The 22,119-nt window shown below is 44.4% G+C and overlaps 1 protein-coding gene and 1 non-coding gene across 2 annotated transcripts in view; one reads left to right on the top strand and one right to left on the bottom strand.

Annotated features, from left to right (window-relative positions):
* Positions 1 to 5,777: 5,777 nt before the first annotated feature.
* Positions 5,778 to 22,119, bottom strand: part of GTF2F2 (general transcription factor IIF subunit 2) — a 173,870-nt gene continuing 157,528 nt past the window's right edge. Inside the window, exon 8 of the mRNA XM_066380867.1 lies at positions 5,778 to 7,136. Within this exon, the coding sequence (XP_066236964.1) occupies positions 7,017 to 7,136 (120 nt within the window). The 3' untranslated portion in view covers positions 5,778 to 7,016. The remainder of the gene's footprint in view (positions 7,137 to 22,119) is intronic.
* TRNAT-AGU (transfer RNA threonine (anticodon AGU)) lies at positions 20,337 to 20,412 on the top strand. Its single transcript has one exon. It is a non-coding gene; the product is annotated as a tRNA-Thr (tRNA).

The raw sequence follows: 22,119 nt of genomic DNA, 5'->3' as shown, positions 1-22,119 counted from the left end.
ACAACTCAACTCATTCTTTTTTTTTTTGACAGAAACAGAGTCAGAGATAAGGACAGATAGGGATAGACAGGAAGGGAGAGAGATGAGAAGCATCAATTCTTCGTTGCGGCTCCTTAGTTGTTCATTGATTGCTTCTCATATGTGCCTTGATGGTGGGAGGGGGCTACAGCAGAGTGAGTGATCCCTTGCTCAAGCCAGTGACCTAGGCCTCAAGCCAGTGACCTTGGGCTTCAAGCCAGTGACCTTTGGGCTTCAAGCCACCAACCTCGTGCTCAAGCCGGATGAGCCCACACTATAGCCGGCGACCTCAGGGTTTTGAACCTGGGTCCTTCTGCATCCCTGTTGGACATTCTAACCACTGCACCACCATCTAGTCAGGCAACACAACTCAACTCTTGAGATCCTGCTACTCATTAGTAATAAATCAAATGTGAGAAATTACATCTCAATAATAATAATCACAACAACAAACCCAAATATGAGAGCCCCTGGGCAGGCAAAGTACCGCTATGGGAAATCAGCAGTCTGCGCCCATGACCTACATACACCTGAGGGTAACTGAGCCTGTGCTCCAGAATGCTGTTCTAGGGACTGAATCTGGCTCTGGCCCTGCTCACTGTATGGCCTTCGTCCTTTACCTTCTTGGTACCTGAACCTCTATAATCAAGGGTATTAAGAGAACCTATGTGCAGGGTTGCTGTGAGGAATGAGTTATATGAGTCAAATGCTTACCACATGGCACATAGCAAGGGTCCAACAAGCATCAGCTATTATTCTTCTTGCTTATTTAGTAAAGTAGGCAAAGAACTGGCAGCAAACAAAGCACATTCCCACTAACTACCTTTACCACTACTGCCTGGCACACAGTGGCATATTTCAGTGGATTTTTACTGAATAAATGAATGGCCAAAGGGCTTCATAGGTTTTTTTCTTTTTTGTATTTTTCTGAAGTTGTATTTTTCTGAAATGGGGAGGCAGTCAGACAGACTCCCATATGCACCCGACCAGGATCCACCTGGCACACCCACCAGGGGACGATGCTCTGCCCATCTGGGCGTTGCTCTGTTGCAACTTGGCACACAGTGGCATATTTCAGTGGATTTTTACTGAATAAATGAATGGCCAAAGGACTTCATAGGTTTTTTTTTTTTGTATTTTTCTGAAGTTGGAAATGGGGAGGCAGACTCCCACATGCGCCCGACCGGGATCCACCCGGCACGCCCACCAGGGGACAATGCTTTGCCCATCTGGGGCGTTGCTCTGTTGCAACCAGAGACATTCTAGCACCTGAGGCAGAGGCCATGGAGCCATCCTCAGCGCCCGGGCCAACTTTGCTCCAGTGGAGCCTTGGCTGCGGGAGGGGAAGAGAAAGACAGAGAGGAAGGAGTGGGGGGGGGGTGGAGAAGCAGATGGGTGCTTCTCCTGTGTGCCCTGGACGGGAATTGAACCTGGGACTCCTGCACGCCAGGCCGACGCTCTACCACTGAGCCAACCTGCCAGGGCCAGGGCTTCATAGGTTTTTGTTCAAAGAATGACCAGAAATAAGGCTTAAATGTCATGAGGATTAGTCCAGTAAAATCTTTAATTCAGCATTCTATTAATGAGACCGATATATTTTAGACATCCACTGTATGTATTCACAATGATTCTTAGACATTGTATAAATCCTTCTGTGTCTTACAAATCATCAATAGTTAAATTCAAGGAAGTTTTAAAATTAAGTATATATTACTGCATCCAAATGCTTTAAAATTAGAAATCTATATAGAATCTAAATGGCAACAATGAATTAACTTGAATTTTTTTTTTTTTTCCATTTTTCTGAAGCTGGAAACAGGGAGAGACAGTCAGACAGTCTCCCACATGCGCCCGACCGGGATCCACCCGGCACGCCCACCAGGGGCGAGGCTCTGCCCACCAGGGGGCGATGCTCTGCCCATCCTGGGCGTCGCCATATTGCGACCAGAGCCACTCTAGCGCCTGAGGCAGAGGCCACAGAGCCATCCCCAGTGCCCGGGCCATCTTTGCTCCAATGGAGCCTTGGCTGCGGGAGGGGAAGAGAGAGAGAGGAAAGCGCGGCGGAGGGGTGGAGAAGCAAATGGGCGCTTCTCCTGTGTGCCCTGGCCGGGAATCGAACCCGGGTCCTCCGCACGCTAGGCCGACGCTCTACCGCTGAGTCAACCGGCCAGGGCTAACTGGAATATTTTGATTGATTGCAACTATTAGTTCACATGTCATTACCCACATGGTATTGCTACTCGCCCACATGCTGTATTCACGAGACTGTGAATGCCTCTTATGCTCAGGGCTTTTGTATCTGCAATGCCTGGAATATACTCACGGTCAATAAACACTTGTCAAAGCAATAACCACTGTGTTCCACAACTGTACCAGATTCACGTTTTTAGTTCAGCAACGTATTCTTTTGGTGTAATTACATTTCCATAAAACAAGAAAAAACCTGTATTTTCTTAAGACCTTATAAATACAAATTTCAACATTTAAAAATATGGTATACTTTGGCCCTGGCCAGTTGGCTCAGTGGTAGAGCGTTGGCCTGGCATGTGGATGTTCTGGATTCAATTCCTGGTCGGGGCACACAGGAGAAGTGCCCACCTGCTTCTCCACTTCTCTCCTTCTTGCTTCTCTCTCTCTCTCTCTCCTCCTCCTCCTCCCCTCCTGCAGGCATGGCTCAATTTGAGCAAGTTGGTCCTGGGCACTGAGGACGGCTCCATGGTCTTCGCCTCAGGCACTAAAGAATAGCCCCAGCTGCAATGGAGCAAGGGCCACAGATGGGCAGAGCACTGTCCCCTAGTGGGCATGCCAGGTGGGTCTGGATTGGGGCACATGTGGTAGTCTATCTCTGCCTCCCCTCCTCTCACTTAAATAAAGGTATACTTAAAGAAAATCATTCTTGCCTCCAGCAGGGTAGCTCAGTTGGTTAGAACATTGTCCCAAAATACCAAGGGAGCACTGTCCCAAAACAATAAGGTTGCAGGTTCAATCCTGGTCAGGGCACATATGGGAAGTGAACAATGAGTACATAATTAAGTAGAACAACAAATAAATGCTTCTTTCTTCCTCCTTTCTCTTTCTGTCTTCAAAAAAAAAGGCCCTGGCTGATTGGCTAAATGGTAGAATGTTGACCTGGTGTGTGGAAGTCCCAGGTTCAATTCCTGGTCAGGGTACACAGGAGAAGTGACCATCTTCTTCTCTATCATTCCCCACCCTCTCTCCCCCTTCCCCTCCCGCAGCCATGGCTCAAATGGTTCAACCAAATTGACCCCAGGCACTAAGGACAGCTCCAAGGCCTCGCCTCATGTGCTAAAAATATTTTGGTTGCCAAGCAACAGAGCAGCAGCCCCAGATGGGGTTTGCTGGGTGGATCCTGGTTAGAGCACATGCAGGACTGTCTTTGCTTCCCTGCCACTCACTTAACTAATAACTAACTAACTAACTATCATTCCTTAAAACTCTAAAATTTAAGACTAAATGACTTCACACAATCTTTCAACTTAAAGCAAAAACATCTAAAAAGTCCTGCCTGACCAGGCGGTGGCGCAGTGGATGGACGTCGGACTGGGATGTGGAAGACCCAGGTTCGAGACCCCGAGGTTGCCAGCTTGAGCGCAGGCTCATCTGGTTTGAGCAAAAGCTCACCGGCTTGAGCCCAAGGTCGCTGGTTCGAGCAAGGGGTTACTCGGTCTGCTGAAGGCCCGTGATCAAGGCATACATGAGAAAGCAATCAATGAACAACTAAGGTGTTGCAACATGCAATGAAAAACTAATGATTGATGCTTCTCATCTCTCCATTCCTGTCTGTCTCTGTCTATCCCTCTCTCTGACTCTCTGTCTCTGTAAAAAAAAATAAAATAAATAAATAAATAAATAAAATAAGGTACAAAATAAAAATTAAAAATCCTTTTTAATTTAGATGATTTCTAACAAAATTAAAAGCTGTTAATTTTCGACCTGTGGTGGCGCAGTGGGTAAAGCGTTGACCTGGAAATGCTGAGGTCACCGGTTTGAAACCCTGGGCTTGCCTGGTCAAGGTACATATGGGAGTTGATGCTTCCAGCTCCTCCCCCCCGTCTCTCTCTCTCTCTCTCTCTCCTCTCTAAAATGAATAAATAAAATAAAAATTAAAAAAAAAAAAAAGACTTTAAAAGGCCCTGGCCGGTTGGCTCAGTGGTAGAGCATCGGCCTGGCGTGCAGAAGTCCCGGGTTCGATTCCCGGCCAGGGCACACAGGAGAAGCGCCCATCTGCTTCTCCACCCCTCCCCCTCTCCTTCCTCTTTGTCTCTCTCTTCCCCTCCCGCAGCTGAGGCTCCACTGGAGCAAAGATGGCCCGGGCGCTGGGGATGGCTCCTTGGCCTCTGCCCCAGGCGCTAGAGTGGCTCTGGTCGCAACAGAGTGACGCCTGGAGGGGCAGAGCATCGCCCCCTGGTGGGCAGAGCGTCGCCCCCTGGTGGGTGTGCCGGGTGGATCCCGGTTGGGCGCATGCGGGAGTCTGTCTGACTGTCTCTCCCCGTTTCCGACTTCAGAAAAATATAGAAAAAAAAAAAAAAAGCTGTTAATTTTCTTATATTAAACTATGAGAGGCTTATACTTCTTCTCTGTCAGATGTTACATCATACTATTGTTTTTTGGATGCTGGTACCTGCTCAAAGGACAGGAAGCAGGAAGAATAACGAATGGGAGCATATGAATAAAAGTCAGGTTCAAAAGGAACCTGCTCTGGACATATGTCAGAAGAAAACGCAGTCAAAAAGAGAAGCAGTGTATCATCTCCTGTACTCTTACACAAATGTTAGGAAAGACGGCCAGTGTATCGAGACGAAAGGGGTGTGTGCAGCAAGCGAGGTCTGCCCATGAGCAGCTGCCCTTCAGCGCAGTGCTCCCCACCACATTCCACTGGGCTCCTTGACTCCTATGGAGGCCTCAAAGAGTCCACTCTGAAGTTACTAGTGTAATAGGAATTCAAATTTTAGCAAAAGGATCTTGACTTGAACTGGATGAAGTTAGTCTTCATCTGGTGGGTAGAGATGTTTAGATGGCTGAATTCAAGCAGGAATGCCAAGCTCCCTCTCCTTTACAACTCTGTGGGGTCTGCACCAGTCTGCTGGTTTGGAGGTGAGACTGGGGGTGCTAGAGAGGGCAGATTCTGAGAAATACACTCAGGTGCTCACTTTGCCCCAAGGGTAGAATTCCTCCAAACACAGCTCAGTACTCATGAAGGTATGTATATCGGGTAGGAAATGGTTCTATAAAATGAATATTATCTCTCAGCACTATTTCTAAGGATTTAAAAAGATATTTTAGAGCATTTAACACACTGTCAGGCACATAAGAACCTAAAAAGTATTTACTCTTATTTTACTGATATGTACCAACAGTGATCAAAATATACTTTGAAGAAAATCTGTTCACAGACCATTAGCAACAAGTGCAACTCTGCTGAAACCACAGAGCTGCTTATGATACAGCAGAGCAAGCCATTTCCTTTTTAGTTACCTCACTTCAGAAGCGTAGCGACATGTAATTTCAAATCTTCCCAATGCTCAGCAAGCATATTGTCACTACATTCTGACACCATTTGGACAGTTAAAATATCCTCTAAGTGTGTGTACTGGTTGAATTTAACAATCTCATCTATTAAATAGGGCCTTCCTGTCCTCTCAGATGTGACATCTTACCGGATGTCTATCAGCCTTCCTCTCACTCTCACGGTGGTTTGGAGGGTTTTGGGTTTCTACTTCCTGATTTTTGGCTGTCAAAAGCATGTTTATCAGAGCAAGAGACTCCTGAAATAAAAGAACACAGAAACTCAGGTGGAAGGGAGTCTCTTTCATGACCAATAGCCATATTTTATTATTCTTATTTTCTATTAAAAAATTTACAAATTTATTGATTTTAGAGGGGGAGGAGCGTGAGAGACAGAGAGACAGACAGACACAGGAACATCGATCTGTTCCTGCATGTGCCCTGACTGGTGATCAAACTGCCAACTTCTAAGCCTTGGGAAGATGCCCTAATCTACTGAACTATCCAGCCAGGACAACAGCTGTATTTTAGTATTGAATAAAAAAGCAATTCCAAACAAATTAATCAGGAACTACACTGGTCTACCACATGGATTATTCCATTGAAAAGGCAATGAGTATTTAACAAACTCACGTGTTTAAAAGACTCAAGTAGATACGGTCAGGTGTAATGGGTACAGGGTAACTAAAGTAAGCTGAAACAAACAAACAAACCCCCCCCCCCCCCTTTTGCAGAAATACCAAAGTATGGCTTCAAATGACATGCAGCTCTGCCCTGGAAATCCATTTGGCAGGCACTGTCACCGCAAAACAAAAGGCAAGGGTAGTGGACACAGGCTTGTTTCAGGGCAGTTCATACATAAGGAGACAAGGTTTGGGGAAGACGTATGCTACAAACCAAGCGCACTCAGCACCCAGCACTCTCGGTCCTAAACAGACTTATCACACATTATCCAGCTGCTCTGGACACCGAGCCTCAAACCATTAGGAACCAGAAGGCAACGGGAAACAGAATTTAGTTCTTGCACCAGAACAAGGCAGGATCAGACAGCTGGAGGTAGAGGAGAGAATGGGACCACTTTCCTTAATCAGAATTTTATTTTACAGTGGAAATGCAAGGGTAACAGCGGTATTCAATTTCAGCCTCTGGTTATTCTACTGTTAAAAAAAAAAAATCAAGTAATACAGAAAAGTATTTATCTCAATAGAAAGTTATTTCCTTGATTTGCTTTAATTACATAACCTCTTAACCCTCATGGATAATCTGGTTTAATACAAGTCTATAAATAAATTTGTTATTTCTCCTCAAAAAACACGTAAGTAACTTTTCAAGAATTGTTTAAAAAAATTTACCTAGAGAAATTAAAGCATCAGTCACTTTAGCCCTATAACAGATGGTGCTCAAGTTCAAGTATCAATGCCGTACGCTCAACATCAGCCTGAGCTGCTCTGCTAGCCCCTGGCTTAGTCTCCTCAATCACTCTTCTCTTCTCCTTGGTAGTGTCTGTACTCCGGCTTCAGCTCCCACGTGTTCTTGTGGATCCCCTTCACATTTTGAATGCCAATTTCTTTTAAGATTTCTTTCAGGTACACCTAAACATAAAATCCAAAACAAACAAAAAAACCCAAAGAGATGAGATTATGAAGGCAGTAAACAAAATTTAACATAAAATGATACACCAAACCATACTTATGAGTAATAAAAAGTATAACCCTGAAAGTGCAGTAAGATTTCTCTATAAAGAGGTTCAAGGGACTGTCTTTTGATTCTACATATGTAATATATTGTTGGGCAGATAAAATATATTATGCTCACTTTGTTAAAGATGGCGCTGCCCAGGGCCCTGGCCGGTTGGCTCAGTGGTAGAGCGTCGGCCTGGCGTGCAGAAGTCCCAGGTTTGATTCCCGGCCAGGGCACACAGGAGAAGCGCCCATCTGCTTCTCCACCACTCCCCCTCTCCTTCCTCTCTGTCTCTCTCTTCCCCTCCCGCAGCCAAGGCTCCATTGGAGCAAAGATGGCCTGGGCGCTGGGGATGGCTCCTTGGCCTCTGCCTCAGGCGCTAGAGTGGTTCTGGTCGCAGCAGAGCGACCCCCCGGAGGGGCAGAGCATCGCCCCCTGGTGGGCAGAGCGTCGCCCCCTGGTGGGTGTGCCGGGTGGATCCCGGTCGGGCGCATGCAGGATTCTGTCTGACTGTCTCTCCCCGTTTCTAGTTTCGGAAAAATACAGAAAAAAAAAAAAAAGATGGCGCTGCCCACATAGAAGCCCGTCACCCAGGTGATTGCTTGAAATGGGTGTGATTATGTTAATATGTATTGGGGGAGGAATTTCGCGCCAAAAGGTTTTAAAAGGAAGACAGATCACATTATTCTGAGAGAAGAGTGATTACGTGCTAGAAGGAGCCCATGCTGTAGGGCAGAGGTCCCCAAACTTTTTACACAGGGGGCCAGTTCACTGTCCCTCAGACCGTTGGAGGGCCGGACTATAAAAAAAACTATGAACAAATCCCTGTGCACACTGCACATATCTTAAAGTAAAAAAACAAAATGGGAACAAATACAATATTTAAAATAAAGGACAAGTAGCTCTGGCTGGTTGGCTCAGTGGTAGAGTGTCGGCCTGGTATGCAGAAGTCCTGGGTTCGATTCCCGGCCAGGGCACACAGGAGAAGCGCCCATCTGCTTCTCCACCCCTCCCCCTCTCCTTCCTCTCTGTGTTCCCCCCCCCCCCCCCCTCGCAGCCAAGGCTCCATTGGAGCAAGGATGGTCCGGGAGCTGGGGATGGCTCCATGGCCTCTGCCTCAGGTGCTAGAGTGGCCCTGGATAGGCAGAGCATTGCCCCCTGGTGGGTGTGCCGGATGGATCCCGGTTGGGTGCATGCGGGAGTCTGTTTGACTGCCTCCCTGTTTCCAGTTTCAGAAAAAATAAATAAATAAATAAAATAAAGGACAAGTAAATTTAAATCAACAAACTGACCAGTATTTCAATGGGAACTATGCTCCTCTCACTGACCACCAATGAAAGAGGTGCCCCTTCCGGAAGTGCAGTGGTGGCCGGATAAATGGCTTCAGGGGGCCGCATGTGGCCAGCGGGCCATAGTTTGGGGACCCCTGCTGTAGGAGAACAGAGTAAGGCCACGTGGAGGAGAGGAGAGGCAGCCACGATAGAGGAATGCTGAAGTCAGTTTGTGCAGGAGAAGGAGATGGGGAACAGAGGTGAATAAGGCTAGTGAGCTAGAAACCTTTGATTCTAGGAAAACTCGGATAAGTCAGTGGCTTTGGGAGCCCTGAACAAGTGGGTTTTGGAGCCCAGTGTGTGTTTTTACTTGCCCGCCAAGTGCAAGCTAGGATTAAAGATGATAGCCCACCAGTTCATGGCTCTGTTATTTCATACTGTCTGTCTGAATCTAATGCGAACCTGCATGGGCCAGGCGGCTGTGATGGTGGCCGTGGTTACTGGCCATACATATATAATATAGGATCATCTACATTAAGGTGTTGGAAGCCCTGAATGCCAACAACCTGAGAGCTAAAAAAAAGTCTAGTTGAAAATACACTAGAAAATTACTGGTGCCGATGTTTATTAAGATGACACTGTATATATCAAGTGTAACCTACCCTGGAATTCAGTGGCCTCACTCAATTCACAGGGACAGTTATTCTTTATTTTTTTAATTTTTCTAAAGTGAGAAGTGGGGAGGCAGAGACAGACTCCTGCATGCGCCTGACGGGGGTCCACCTGGCATGCCCACCAGGGGCGGTGCTTTGACCATCTGGGGTGTTGCTCTGCTGCGATCTGAACCATTCTAGCACCTGAGGCAGAGGCCATGGAGCCGCTCTCAGCACCTGGGCCAACTTTGCTCCAGTGGAGCCTTGGCTGCGGGAGGGTAAGAGAAAGACAGAAAAAAAGGAGAGGGGGAAGGGTGGAGAACACATGGGTGCTTCTCCTGTGTGCCCTGGCCGGGAATTGAACTTGGGACTTCCACATGCCGGGCTGACTCTACTGCTGAGCTAGCTGGCCAGGGTGACAGTTATTCTTGAACCAGTCATTTCAGAAGCAGTAGCATATAGAAAAAAACGACATATTTTTGGAATAATAATATGCTATGAGGCAAGTACATGGCAGGTATCTAGAATTCTCAGTTGTAAATGAGTTTTCAAATTTGCTATCAGGAAACTCATTACTTGTGTTTACTATGGTATCTTGGTCAAGCTTGTCAAGATAGCGTGAGGGATAAGAAGTCATAAGACATGCTAAAAACCATGGGGGGCTGCGGCTTTCTTGTGCTTGGCCCCTCTGAAGGAAAAAGGCAGGTGATAATGAAGGGCAGAATTCTAAATTATGGTATTTTAGGTACCTGAAAATTCAATAGATTTTAACCAAATGATTATTATATTCATGAATGATGGCTATGATAAAGGTAATACTAAACCCTACCTTTGCTTGCCAATGCCCAAGGCCAAAAAACATCCCGCTATAAAGTGACCAATATAAGTTACAGTACTGTACCTCTTTCTTGGAAGAGAAAGAAAAGCTAATTATAATATTTAAAAGTGATTTTTTTTTCCTGCTACAGAACCAACCCAATAATAATTTTTGTGTATGCATCAAAGAACCAGTTACAGTATTATACTGACTCATCCCAGATGAAAGCTACAATACTTTTTTATTTATTGAAATGAGGCACTAATTAGAAAAATAGCTGATAAGCTCTTATCTAGATCATGTTTAAGGCAGTGCCTGTGAGTGTGGTCACCTGCATCAGAACCTCATGGGAAGCCTACTAAATAGCTCCCTTTTCACCTAGTAAATAAAATCTCTGGGGCAGGCCTGGGTAGCTGCATTTTCAAAAGCCCTTAAGAGACTCTGATTTAACTAAAGTTCCAAAGCAACTCCTTTAAGGATTCTCTGAGCTCTAATACTCCAGTACAGTGGTTTCCAACAATTTATACTTGGGGACCAGTGAAAATAAGAGAATTATTTTGGGGAGCACTAAGGCAGAAATCACCCTGAGCATAAGTGAATTCAACTAAGATCACTGGGTTTATAATCATACATCAGGGTAGTTAATTCTTTCACGGATCAGCTCGGAATTTCTGATAGACTGGTCTGCAGACCAGCGATTGAAAAACACTGCTCTAGGACATGAGTCCCTGAAAGGGTTCTCTAAGCTTCATCATTGCTGGAGATTATGCATTAACCAATATCATCTAATACCACCTTGCACTGGCATAATGCTCTACAGCAGGGGTCCCCAAACTTTTTACACAGGGAGCCAGTTCACTGTCCCTCAGACTGTTGGAGGGCTGGACTATAAAAAAAACTATGAACAAATCCCTATGCACACTGCACATATCTTATTTTAAAGTAAAAAACCAAAATGGGAACAAATACAATATTTAAAATAAAGAACAAGTAAATTTAAATCAACAAACTGACCAGTATTTCAATGGGAACTATGCTCCTCTCACTGACCACCAATGAGAGGTGCCCCTTCCGGAAGTGCAGCGGGGGCCGGATAAATGGCCTCAAGGGGCCGCATGCGGCCCGCGGGCTGTAGTTTGGGGATCCCTGCTCTACAGTTTATAAAGTCCTTTCATTAAGGCAGTAGAAGCAAAGCTGACTAATACTGGAACTCTACACGGGTCCCTCCCAGAGCCCTGGATAGGCTCAGGTCCACCACTTGAGCTGCCTTCCCATCCCAGCCACCAGGCCCCAGCAGGTGGCAGCAATGAATCAAATGAGGCCTGGGTTTCCCCAGGAGGAAGCCTGCTTGCCTTCCACACCTGCAGTTGGCTTTATCTAAGGACCCGTGTTAATGAGTAAGCAAAAAGGCTTGAGACATCCAGGTCATGTGCATGTCTGCCATCTGCCACTTCAAATTACATTTAAAAAATGGGACACTTCATAAACTTTCTAATTAAACAGGATTCAAATAAGAAATCATGAGCTGAAAAAAAAAAATGATGAGCTGGGCACAAATGATTTTCACTTTAGATGCCAAGAATGACATCTTTGTAAAATTCCAAAGAACGTTTTATTGTGAGATTGGCTAAGACCCGGGACACCAGTAACCATGCAACTGTGGATGCTTTGCAATGGGTCAAACTGAAAAGAGCAATCACAGGAGCGCTGTGCTTATCTGACAGAAGCTCTCCTGACTTCAAGGCTAGGGTGCCCATTTATAATCAAGATACAGAATGCGAATCGCCTAAAAAGGGTTATATACAAAATATAAAGAAAGTCTTAAGTGTAAAACTTCAGTTGTTTTCATGTGTAGTCCACCTTCATTTTGCTAAACTAGTATATTAAAAAGGTTATGGGCCCTGGCCGGTTGGCTCAGTGGTAGAGCTTCGGCCTGGCATGCAGGGGTCCCAGGTTTGATTCCTGGCCAGGGCATACAGGAGAAGCGCCTATCTGCTTCTCCGCCCCTCCCCCTCTCCTTCCTCTCTGTCTCTCTCTTCCCCTCCCGCAGCTGAGGCTCCATTGGAGCAAAGATGGCCCGGGCGCTGGGGATGGCTCCTTGGCCTCTGCCCCAGGCGCTGGAGTGGCTCTGGTGGCAACAGAGCGACGCCCGGGAGGGGCAAAGCATCGCCCCCTGGTGGGCAGAGTGTTGCCCCTGATGGGCATGCCGGGTGGATCCCGGTCGGGCGCATGCGGGAGTCTGTCTGACTGTCTCTCCCTGTTTCCAGCTTCAGAAAAATAAAAAAAAAAAAAAAGGTTATGGAGTTATTTTCTTTTCTTATGAAAATGTCACTTTTTCTGTTTTTACAGAAAGAATGGAATGAAATATTTATAGTCTGTCAATTTGTTAGATAACAAGATGGGATTAGGGTCACATTATCTCACCACAGTACAGAATCCTTTTTTTTGGGGGGGGGGCACACCTCTGCAGTTTCAGAATGTTCCCAACTGCAACCTTAGACCATTTTACTCTTATCAAATGAGTTAACCTGGCACAAAGCATTAGCAGAGAAAGTAGTGGTAAGGATAGGGAAAAACACAAGTAGAGAACAGTGAGATCATATCATCCCTGTTTACAATTTTCCAGAATTCCCCTTTGGCCTCATCTTCTAATACTTCCTTTTATATTCTTGCCATTTCTGCGCTGCAGGCTTCTAGTTTTTTCTTCACGCTGTTTTTTCCTGTAATGCTTATCCTCTTCCTTCAAATCTAAAATCTTTGTCCTTTAAGATTCAGCACAAATGGCACTTTCTCAGAGAAACTTTAACAGTCCCAGCTCTCAATAATATAGCCCTTATAATATATTATAACGCTTTATTTACATGTCTATCTTTCCCATCAAACCATGTTCCTATCATAGCACTTGCCTGCACATTACAGAGGCTCAGCACACTTATGCTGGCGGGCAGGGTATGCTTAAGAGTAAACAAAGGGCCTGACCAGGTGGTGGCACAGTGGATAGAGCGTCGAACTGGGATGCTGAGGACCCAGGTTCGAGACCCCGAGGTCGCCAGCTTGAGCGAGGGCTCATCTGGTTTGAGCAAAAAAAAAAAAAAAAAAAAAAGCTCACCAGCTTGGACCCAGAGTCGCTGCCTCAAGCAAGGGGCTACTCGGTCTGCTGAAGGCCCACAATCAAGGCACATATGAGAAAGCAATCAATGAACAACTAAGGTGTTGCAATGCACAACAAAAAACTAATGATTGATGCTTCTCATCGCTCCGTTCCTGTCTGTCTGTCCCTGTCTATCCCTCTCTCTGTCTCTGTAAAAAAAAAAAAAAAAAGAGTAAACAAAGGAGCGAAGAGAACTAAAGAAGGGGGTGTTTGAGAGGCCATCACTTAGAAGGTATAGAAATAAACTAAGCTAAAACTAGTTCTTTTCATTTTTAGAATTCTGCTTCCAATTAACTTACAGGACAATGACCCAGTTTGAGAAATAAAAGTTGATAGATTAAATTGTATTACTTGAGTTTGAATAACATTTATTACTAAAATCTGTATTACAGTGCTAAAACATTGTTGGAGACAAAGCCAAATGAGGTGGAAATTTTAAAAGTTCTAACGGGATTGAAGTTTAACGTTCTTTTTAAAAAGTCATATATTCACACAAATATTTATTTTAGCACCTACTATGTGCCAGGTAGAGTGGTACAAGTCAGTTTTTATCCTCACAGAGTTCACAGTTTAAGATAAGGAAATGCGGAGCAGGGGTTAGTCCTGACATATAAATAGGCAATCATAAAATAAAAGAGAAGCATAGTAAAGAAGAATATACCGGTATACACAGGATATTATGGAATCACTGAGAAGGGGCATGTGACCCAGCGTGAGTCAAGATACCAGGTTCTCTGAGGATATATATTTGATCATTTGAATTGAATGGTAATTCTGTAAAGAGATCAAGAGAAACTAGTTCCCCTCCTCTTACTTACTCTAAACATTGACTTTTCAATTTAAATCTTTTGACCCTGGCCGGTAGGTCAGTGGACAGAGCACTGGCCTGGTGTATGGACACCCTGGGTTCAATTCCTCATCAGGGCACACAAGAAAAGTGACTATCTGCTTCTCCCTCCTCCCCCTTCTCTCCCTCTTCCCATCCAGAGGCCAGTGGCTCAACCAGTTAGAGTGTAGGCCCCAGGCAATGAGGACAGCTCCATTGGAGCACATCAGCCACAAGAGCTATAAACAGCTCCACACTTGAGCACTGGCCCAGATGGTGTTGGCGGGTGGATCCCAGTCAGAGCGCATGTGGGAGTTTGTCTCACTATCATCCCTTCTCTCACATATATTTTGCCTGACTACTCGTCCTTTAAACAAAGGATTCTAGAACTGAGTAGGTCACCTTCAGGTCCACAGGCTTGGAGACAGTTCTCATCTCTGACTGTGTGCAGTGCTGCAGAACAACATCTGAATAAACTGGCTGCAGTCCAGCAGTTCCTTATCAAAGGGACATGTGGGAGTATGTTTACAGTAAGTCTAGCGCAGAGAACAGGGAAGAGAATATTACAGCTTCCTTTGAGGAAAAAAGCAAGCAAATACTGAGCTAAAGAAGTCAAGTGATAAGATGTGGTTTGTATTTGTGGGTCAAGAAGCAATTGTGGCGGCCAAAACACCAGAAATCCACAGACTAAATTCCTAATTTCCTTTCCTCTGCACGATCAAGACAAACTTATGCAGTCAGTCACAAGGCACAGCAGCCCACTATTCTAGTCTCTTTCTCCTTTCTTTACCCCCAGCCATTTCTCACAGCATGTTTTCCCCTACTGCTCCACCAACCAAATGGAGGATTTACCTGCATTTCATTTTATCAAAAATTTCAGTTAAACATTACTTAAATAATAATAAATTAACTATACCTAAATTCCTAGAAATTGACCAAAAAGATTTCTTTAATAGACAGCTGATCACCAAGTTATACTGCTTTAGGTAGTAAGCCAATAATATGACCCTACTAGACGTTTTCTTTTTTTTTTTTTAAGTGTTTATTGTATTAATTTGAGAGAGAGAGAGAGAGAGAGAGAGAGAGAGAGACAGGAACATTGATCTGCTCCTGTATGTCCCTGAATGGGGATCAAACTGGCCCTACTAGACTCACAAAATGTCCCCAGGAAGGTTGGACTGAATACCCAATACGCAGATACGCAGCAAAGAAAGCACTGCTTAGTGCAGTCACCAAAGGGAACTCCCCCTACACTTCCTGTCACGTGATCCAAGGACAAGAAGGGCACTGTCAGTTCTAGGGTTATGTCAAAGTATCACTGCAGCCTGACCACGCGGTGGCGCAGTGGATAGAGCATGAGACTGGGATGCAGAGGACCCAGATTTGAGACCCCGAGGTTGCCAGCTTGAGCGCAGGCTCATCTGGTTTGAGCAAAAGCCCACCAGCTTGAACCCAAGGTTGCTGGCTCCAGCAAGGGGTTACTCGGTCTGCTGAAGGCCCGCAGTCAGGGCACATATGAGAAAGCAATCAATGAACAACTAAGGTGTTGCAACGCGCAATGAAAAACTAATGATTGATGCTTCTCATTTCTCCGTTCCTGTCTGTCTGTCCCAGTCTATCCCTCTCTCTGACTCACTCTCTGTCTCTGTAAAAAATAAATAAATAAAAATTAAAAAAAAAAGTATCACTGCATGTGTACGCAGATCGGTGTGACTGACTAGGACTCCTTTAAACAGGTCAACAGAACAGAGGACTTACTGATAAAGATGTCAGTGGCTCCAAGGCACAAAATTCTTTCATTAAAAAAAATAAACTAAAGAAAACCCCCCTACACATTAGGCATGAGCTGTGAAGAAAGGCAACATATGTTTTCACTCCTTACGTACAGAAAACTGTGAAGAGGAGAAGGAAGGTGATGCGGGGGACATTTCTGGGACGTGGGCCATCTTGGCATTTTCCTCCTCTTTTCCTCTTGGTCTCACCTCTGCTCTCCTACGAGACCCTGCGCCGTGACTCCCTCGCAGAGGCCCACTTGCTGCCAAACTCCTAAGAAGCAGAGGGACGATGGCACGAACCTTACCCCCAAACACTTCCCTACCTTATGGCTTAACCCAAGTTCAGGGAAAACAATTTAGTATTGCATTCATATATATGTGTGCTGGCAAATCATCTTTTAGTAATACCTTGTCTATCTGGAACTGGCAAAAGATTCATATGTTTGCATATTTCAGATAAATAAAGTTTACTTCATTTGGGCCAAAAATTTTCATTTTAACTATGTGCTTAATGATGCACTTTCTAAACTATATTAATTCATTTATATGCTGAACATAATATAACCTTAGAATATGACAAGGTATTCCAAGCCTGGGATATAATGGCTTCCAACTGCTGTAAAATATACATATATAGGTAATGTTGAAACTGCTAACAAGGAAAACATAATCAGAGATATCCAAAACCTAAGAGATGAAGATGGAAAAAAAATAAAATTCCTTTTGGAATTTAAATGGAATTTCTTGCATTTAGAAACATGGCAATTATCTATTACTGCATTTAGTATGAGTTAAGTTTTAAATGTACATAATGTGGGCCTGACCTGTGGTGGCGCAGTGGATAAAGCGTCAACCTGGAAATGCTGAGATCGCCAGTTCAAAACCCTGGGCTTGCCTGGTCAAGGCACATATGGGAGTTGATGCTTCCAGCTCCTCCCCCCTTTTCTCTCTCTGTCTCTCTCTCCTCTCTCTCCCTCTCTGTTTCTCCTCTCTAATAATGAATAAATAAATAAATTAAAAAAAAATTTAAAAAAAAAATAAATAAATGTACATAATGTAAGATACCAACTTTCATAGTTGTTATTTTTCTACATGAAAATGGTGCTAGAAACTAAATGGAAAGCAACGAGACTTTTTAGGTATACATTTTACCAACAGAGAATTTTCAGTAAATTACCTAGCATTTCTAATGAAGTATTATTCGCCTTTAAAAATTTGCAATAAGAGTAAAGCTTTACTTTAGGGCAACAGCATATAAAAGTTTCTGCTGGCTAAGGATGAAAAAATCTGGCAGTTCCTCAGGTTAGAAAGACCAAAATGACCCAGCAAGTCTATTCCCAAGAGAGATAAAAATGTATGTTCACACAAAAACTTGTACATGAATGGCATAGCAACTTCATTCATAATAGCCAAAAAGAGAAAACAGGTCAAATGTCCATTCACGGCTGAATGGATAAACCAAATATTGTGTATCCATATAATGGTATATACTATTTGGCAATAAAAAGGAATAAAACACTGACACATGCCACAACATGAATAAAACTTGAAAATATCATGCCTAAATAAGTGAGTTATAAGAGATCACATATTATACGACTCCATTTGTACAAAATGTCCAGAATAGGCAAATCAATAGAGACAGAAAGATTAGAAGTTGCCATTAGGGTCTGGAATAAGGGGAAAAGGGGAGTGATTGCTAATAGGCATGGGGTTTTTTTCTGGAGTGAAGAAAATGTTTTAAAATTGATTGTGGTTGGTGGTTATACAATTCTGGGAATATATTAAAATTCACTGAATTGTAACTTTAAAAAAATGTACTGAAAATGAAGCTTTTAAATTCAGGAAAAAATGGAGACCTCCCCAGATCATAACAACAATTTAGATATCACATTTTTTTTTTTTTTTTAAATGAGAGAGGCAGGGAGGCAAAGACAGACTCCTGCATGTGCTCCGACTGGGATCTACCCGGCATGCCCACTAGGGGGCAATGCTCTGCCCATCTGGGGCCACTGCTTGGTTGCTCACAAGTGAGCCATTTTAGCACCTAAGGCAGAGGCCATGGAGTCATCCTCAGTGTCTGGGGCCAACTTGCTCAAACCATTTCAGCCATAGCTGCAGGGGGGAGGGGAAGAGAGAGAAAAAAAGTGGGAGAGGTGGAGAAGCAGATGGTCACTTCTCCTGTGTGCCCTGACTGGTAATCAAACCTGAGACTTCCACACATAGGGGTGACACTCTACTGTTGAGCCAACCAGCCAGGGCCAAAGATAACACCATTTTTTTATTATTCAATTACCATGGGCAAAGTAACATTTCCAACATATAGTGGCTAGTTCCATGTATCAGTTTACATGTACAGTACTGGAAAATAGATGGAATTAGAATATCTGTCTTGGGGCTCTGGCTAGTAGCTCAGTTGGTTAAGTGTGTCATTCAGAAACAACAAGGTTGTGGGTTCAATCCCCAGTCAGGGCACACACGGGAACCAACCCCAAAAATGCACAACCGAGTGGAACAACAAATGTTTCCCTTTTCCCTCTTCTCTTTCTACCTTCCTCTTTCTGTCTGTCTAAAAAAATCAATAAATAGGCCCTGGCCAGATAGCTCTCAGGTTGTTGGACTGTTGTCCCAGAGTGAGAGGTTGCTGGTTTGAATCCCTGGTCAGGGCTCATATAGAAGCAGCTTGATGTCCCTGTCTCTCTCTCCCTGCCTCTCTCTCTCTCTCTCTCTCTCTCAAAAAAAAAAAAAAAAAAAAAAAAATCTCTTAGGACATTCTAGAAGGAAGGAAAGGCTATGCAATGCTGTAATACAGACCGAACAAGTCCAGCCAGGCTGCACTACAAGGTCTTCCGCCAACAGGCTTACCTCTGGTTTCTCTCTGAGGCAGAGAAACTGGGGGGCTTCACACACTTATCTAAACCCATAATGTTTTCTCTAATGCAGAGACCAATGCAAGGAAAATAATTTCTTTCTTCATTGCTTTTCACAAGAATTGAAAGCATAAAAACAAGTCATAGCTTGTTCAGGGAACAAATAAATCAGGATAAAGAAGTTAATAAGCTTAAAAGCTTATATTATTGTCTGATCAGTGGTGGCGCAGTGGATAAGGTATCAACTGGGAATGCTGAGGTCCCAGGTTAGAAACCCCGAGGTCGCCGGCTTGAGCGTGGAGTTGCTCGCTTGAGCCCAAAGGTTGCTGGCTTGAACAAGGGGGTCACTGGTTTGGCTTTTACCTCCCCTCCTTCAAGGCATGTATGAGAAGCAATCAATGAACAAACTAAAACGATGCAATTATGACTTGGTGTTTCTCATCTCTCTCCCTTCCTGTCTCTGTCTCTCTCTAAGAATAACAGCAACAGAAACTTCCTTTACTCCCCTTTACATCTAATGGGAGTGAATGGAAGATTTTATGAGGAATGGCAATTTTCAAATTAAAATAAAATATTGTGGTCTACTGCTTAACTGAAAATTCTATGTAAATTCTATATATAAATAAATGCCCAATTTTGTTTACTGGGTGCTCATGCCAGATATTGCTTCTTATCAATGTAAAATCTGAACTCAACTGGTTACGTTAGTAAATTCACCCCAAATTTTACCTCATTCAGAAATATGGTAAAAAAGGAAAAAAAAAAATGGCCAAAACAAACCATATAACAAGTTAAAAGAGGAAATGTTACTATCTCATAATAAACTTGGTAGATCTATCAGTTATTAGACATTCTATTCATATTCTAAAACTTTTTTTTTTAATTTTTTATTTATTCATTTTAGAGAGGAGAGGGAGAGACAGAGAAAGAGAGAGAGAGAGAGAGAGAGAGAGAGAAGGGGGGAGGAGCTGGAAGCATCAACTCCCATATGTGCCTTGACCAGGCAAGCCCAGGGTTTCGAACCGGTGACCTCAGCATTTCCAGGTCGACACTTTATCCACTGCGCCACCACAGGTCAGGCCTCTAAAACTTTTAAGGTTCCACTTCATAAGTTAGCAAATAATTATTAAAATAAAACAATAACTAGGAGTCTCACAAAGGTCTGTCATTAATTAATAGACTCTGTTGGGAAATTGGTGATCTTTTTAGTTTTTTTTTTTTTTTTTTTTTACAGAGACAGAGGGTGAGTCAGGGAGAGGGACAGACGGGCAGACAGACAGGAATGGAGAGAGATAAGAAGCATCAATCATAAGAAATGATGACATCGGATCATTTACAATAACATGGATGGACCTTGATAACATTATATGGAGTGAAATAAGTAAATTAGAAAAAAACTAAGAACTATATGAACCAATGCATAGATGGGACATAAAAATGAGACTTAGAGACATGGACAAGAATGTGATGGTAACAGGGCGTGGGGTGGAGGGGTGTGGAGGGGGCGAGGAAGGAGAGGGAGAGACAGAGAAAGAGAGAGAGAGAGAGGGGGGGGGAGGGTAGGGGCACAAAGAAAACCAGATAGAAGGTGATGGAGGACGATTTTACTTTGAGTGAGGGGTATGCAGCATAATCAAAGGTCAAAATAATCAGGAGATGTTTTCTCGGAACATATGTACCCTGATTTATCAATGTCACTGCATTAAAATTAATAAAAATAAGATTAAAAAAAAAAAAAAAAAAGAAGCAGCCCTGGCCGGTTGGCTCAGCGGTAGAGCGTCGGCCTAGTGTGCGGAGGACCCGGGTTCGATTCCCGGCCAGGGCACACAGGAGAAGCGCCCATTTGCTTCTCCACCCCTCCGCCGCGCTTCCCTCTCTGTCTCTCTCTTCCCCTCCCGCAGCCAAGGCTCCATTGGAGCAAAGATGGCCCAGGCGCTGGGGATGGCTCCTTGGCCTCTGCCCCAGGCGCTAGAGTGGCTCTGGTCGCAATATGGCGACGCCCAGGATGGGCAGAGCATCGCCCCCTGGTGGGCAGAGTGTCGCCCCTGGTAGGCGTGCCGGGTGGATCCCGGTCGGGCGCATGCGGGAGTCTGTCTGACTGTCTCTCCCTGTTTCCAGCTTCAGAAAAATGAAAAAAAAAAATAAAATAAAAATAAAAAAGTAAAAAAAAAAAGAAGCATCAATCATTAGTTTTTCATTGCGCGCTGCAACACCTTAGTTGTTCACTGACTGTTTTCTCATATGTGCCTTGACCATGGCCTTCAGCAGACCGAGTAACCCCTTGCTGGAGCCAGCAACCTTGGGTTCAAGCTGGTGGGTTTTTGCTCAAACCAAATGAGCTCGTGCTCAAGCTGGCGACCTCGGGGTCTCGAACGTGGGTCCTCTGCACCCCAGTCGGACGCTCTATCACTGTGCCATCGCCTGGTCAGGCTTATTTTGTTTTAAGTGAGAGGAGGGGATATAATGAGACAGACTCCCTGCATGTACCCCGACCAGGATCCACCTGGCAACCCTTATCTGGGGTCCATGCTCGAATCAACTGAACTATCTTCAATGCCTAAAGCTGACCTGCTGGGACCAACCGATCCATCCTCAGCGCTTGGGGCGACGCCCAAACCAATCGAGCACTGGCTGCAAAAGGGGAAGAGGGAGAGAAGAGAAGGAATGGGAGAGAAGCAGATGGTGGCTTCTCAGGTGTGCCCTGACCGGGAGTTGAACCCTTGGCATCCATATGCCTCCGGGCTGACGCTCTATCCACTGAGCAAACTGACCAGGACCAATTTTTACTATTGGTAAATTTTATGTTAAGTAGGTCATATGGCAAATAAACAATGTATTATACCTTAAATGTACTAAAGTACCCTGTCCACGACTATTTGGCTAAATTATAGGTCTGGGACTTAAACTCAGATTCCACTACTCCACATCCAGTGCTCTTCCCAGATCAGGAACCCCCTCCCTGGATCACAGGTCCTCACGCTACACTGGGTTCCTTCATGCGCTTGTTGCTCAGATTAAAATCAAATTATTCAATAGTAAGTGTGTACAGATGACCATTAGAACAGACTCACTTATCTCCTGTGAACCTTTTCAGGGGACACTGTCTACACGCAGAGGAGCTGGGCTTTGGCCGCTTTCATGCTAGGTCAATCAACGGGCGTGCACAGCTCAGTTCAAATGTGAGAGGGAAGTGGAGAGGAGGAGATGAAACAAGACAGGAGAGAATCAGATTCAGAGCTGGATGGGATCACAAAGATAATCTACTCCCTTAATTTTAGCGCTCAAAGTGCCTTCTTCAGATCCCACCGAGGGAAATGGCAGAGCTGGACCCCGTGTTGACCACCCTGCCTCCTCCACTGAGCAAGGGGAGCTGTGGCCCTGGCATGCTACACTTCCTTAAAACCGGCTCCTTGCTCTCCACTCCTGACCTGAATGACGCAAGGCTTGTCAAAATCCATCTGAGGAAAACAGGTGGCCCTGGATACTGAGAATGTGACCATTTCTCTTTTTTCCAAATTAATTCATCTAATAT

The sequence above is a fragment of the Saccopteryx leptura genome, chromosome 4 (assembly GCF_036850995.1).
Source record: "Saccopteryx leptura isolate mSacLep1 chromosome 4, mSacLep1_pri_phased_curated, whole genome shotgun sequence".
NCBI classification, from domain to species: domain Eukaryota; kingdom Metazoa; phylum Chordata; class Mammalia; order Chiroptera; family Emballonuridae; genus Saccopteryx; species Saccopteryx leptura.
This window is presented reverse-complemented; position numbering and strand designations above follow the sequence as displayed.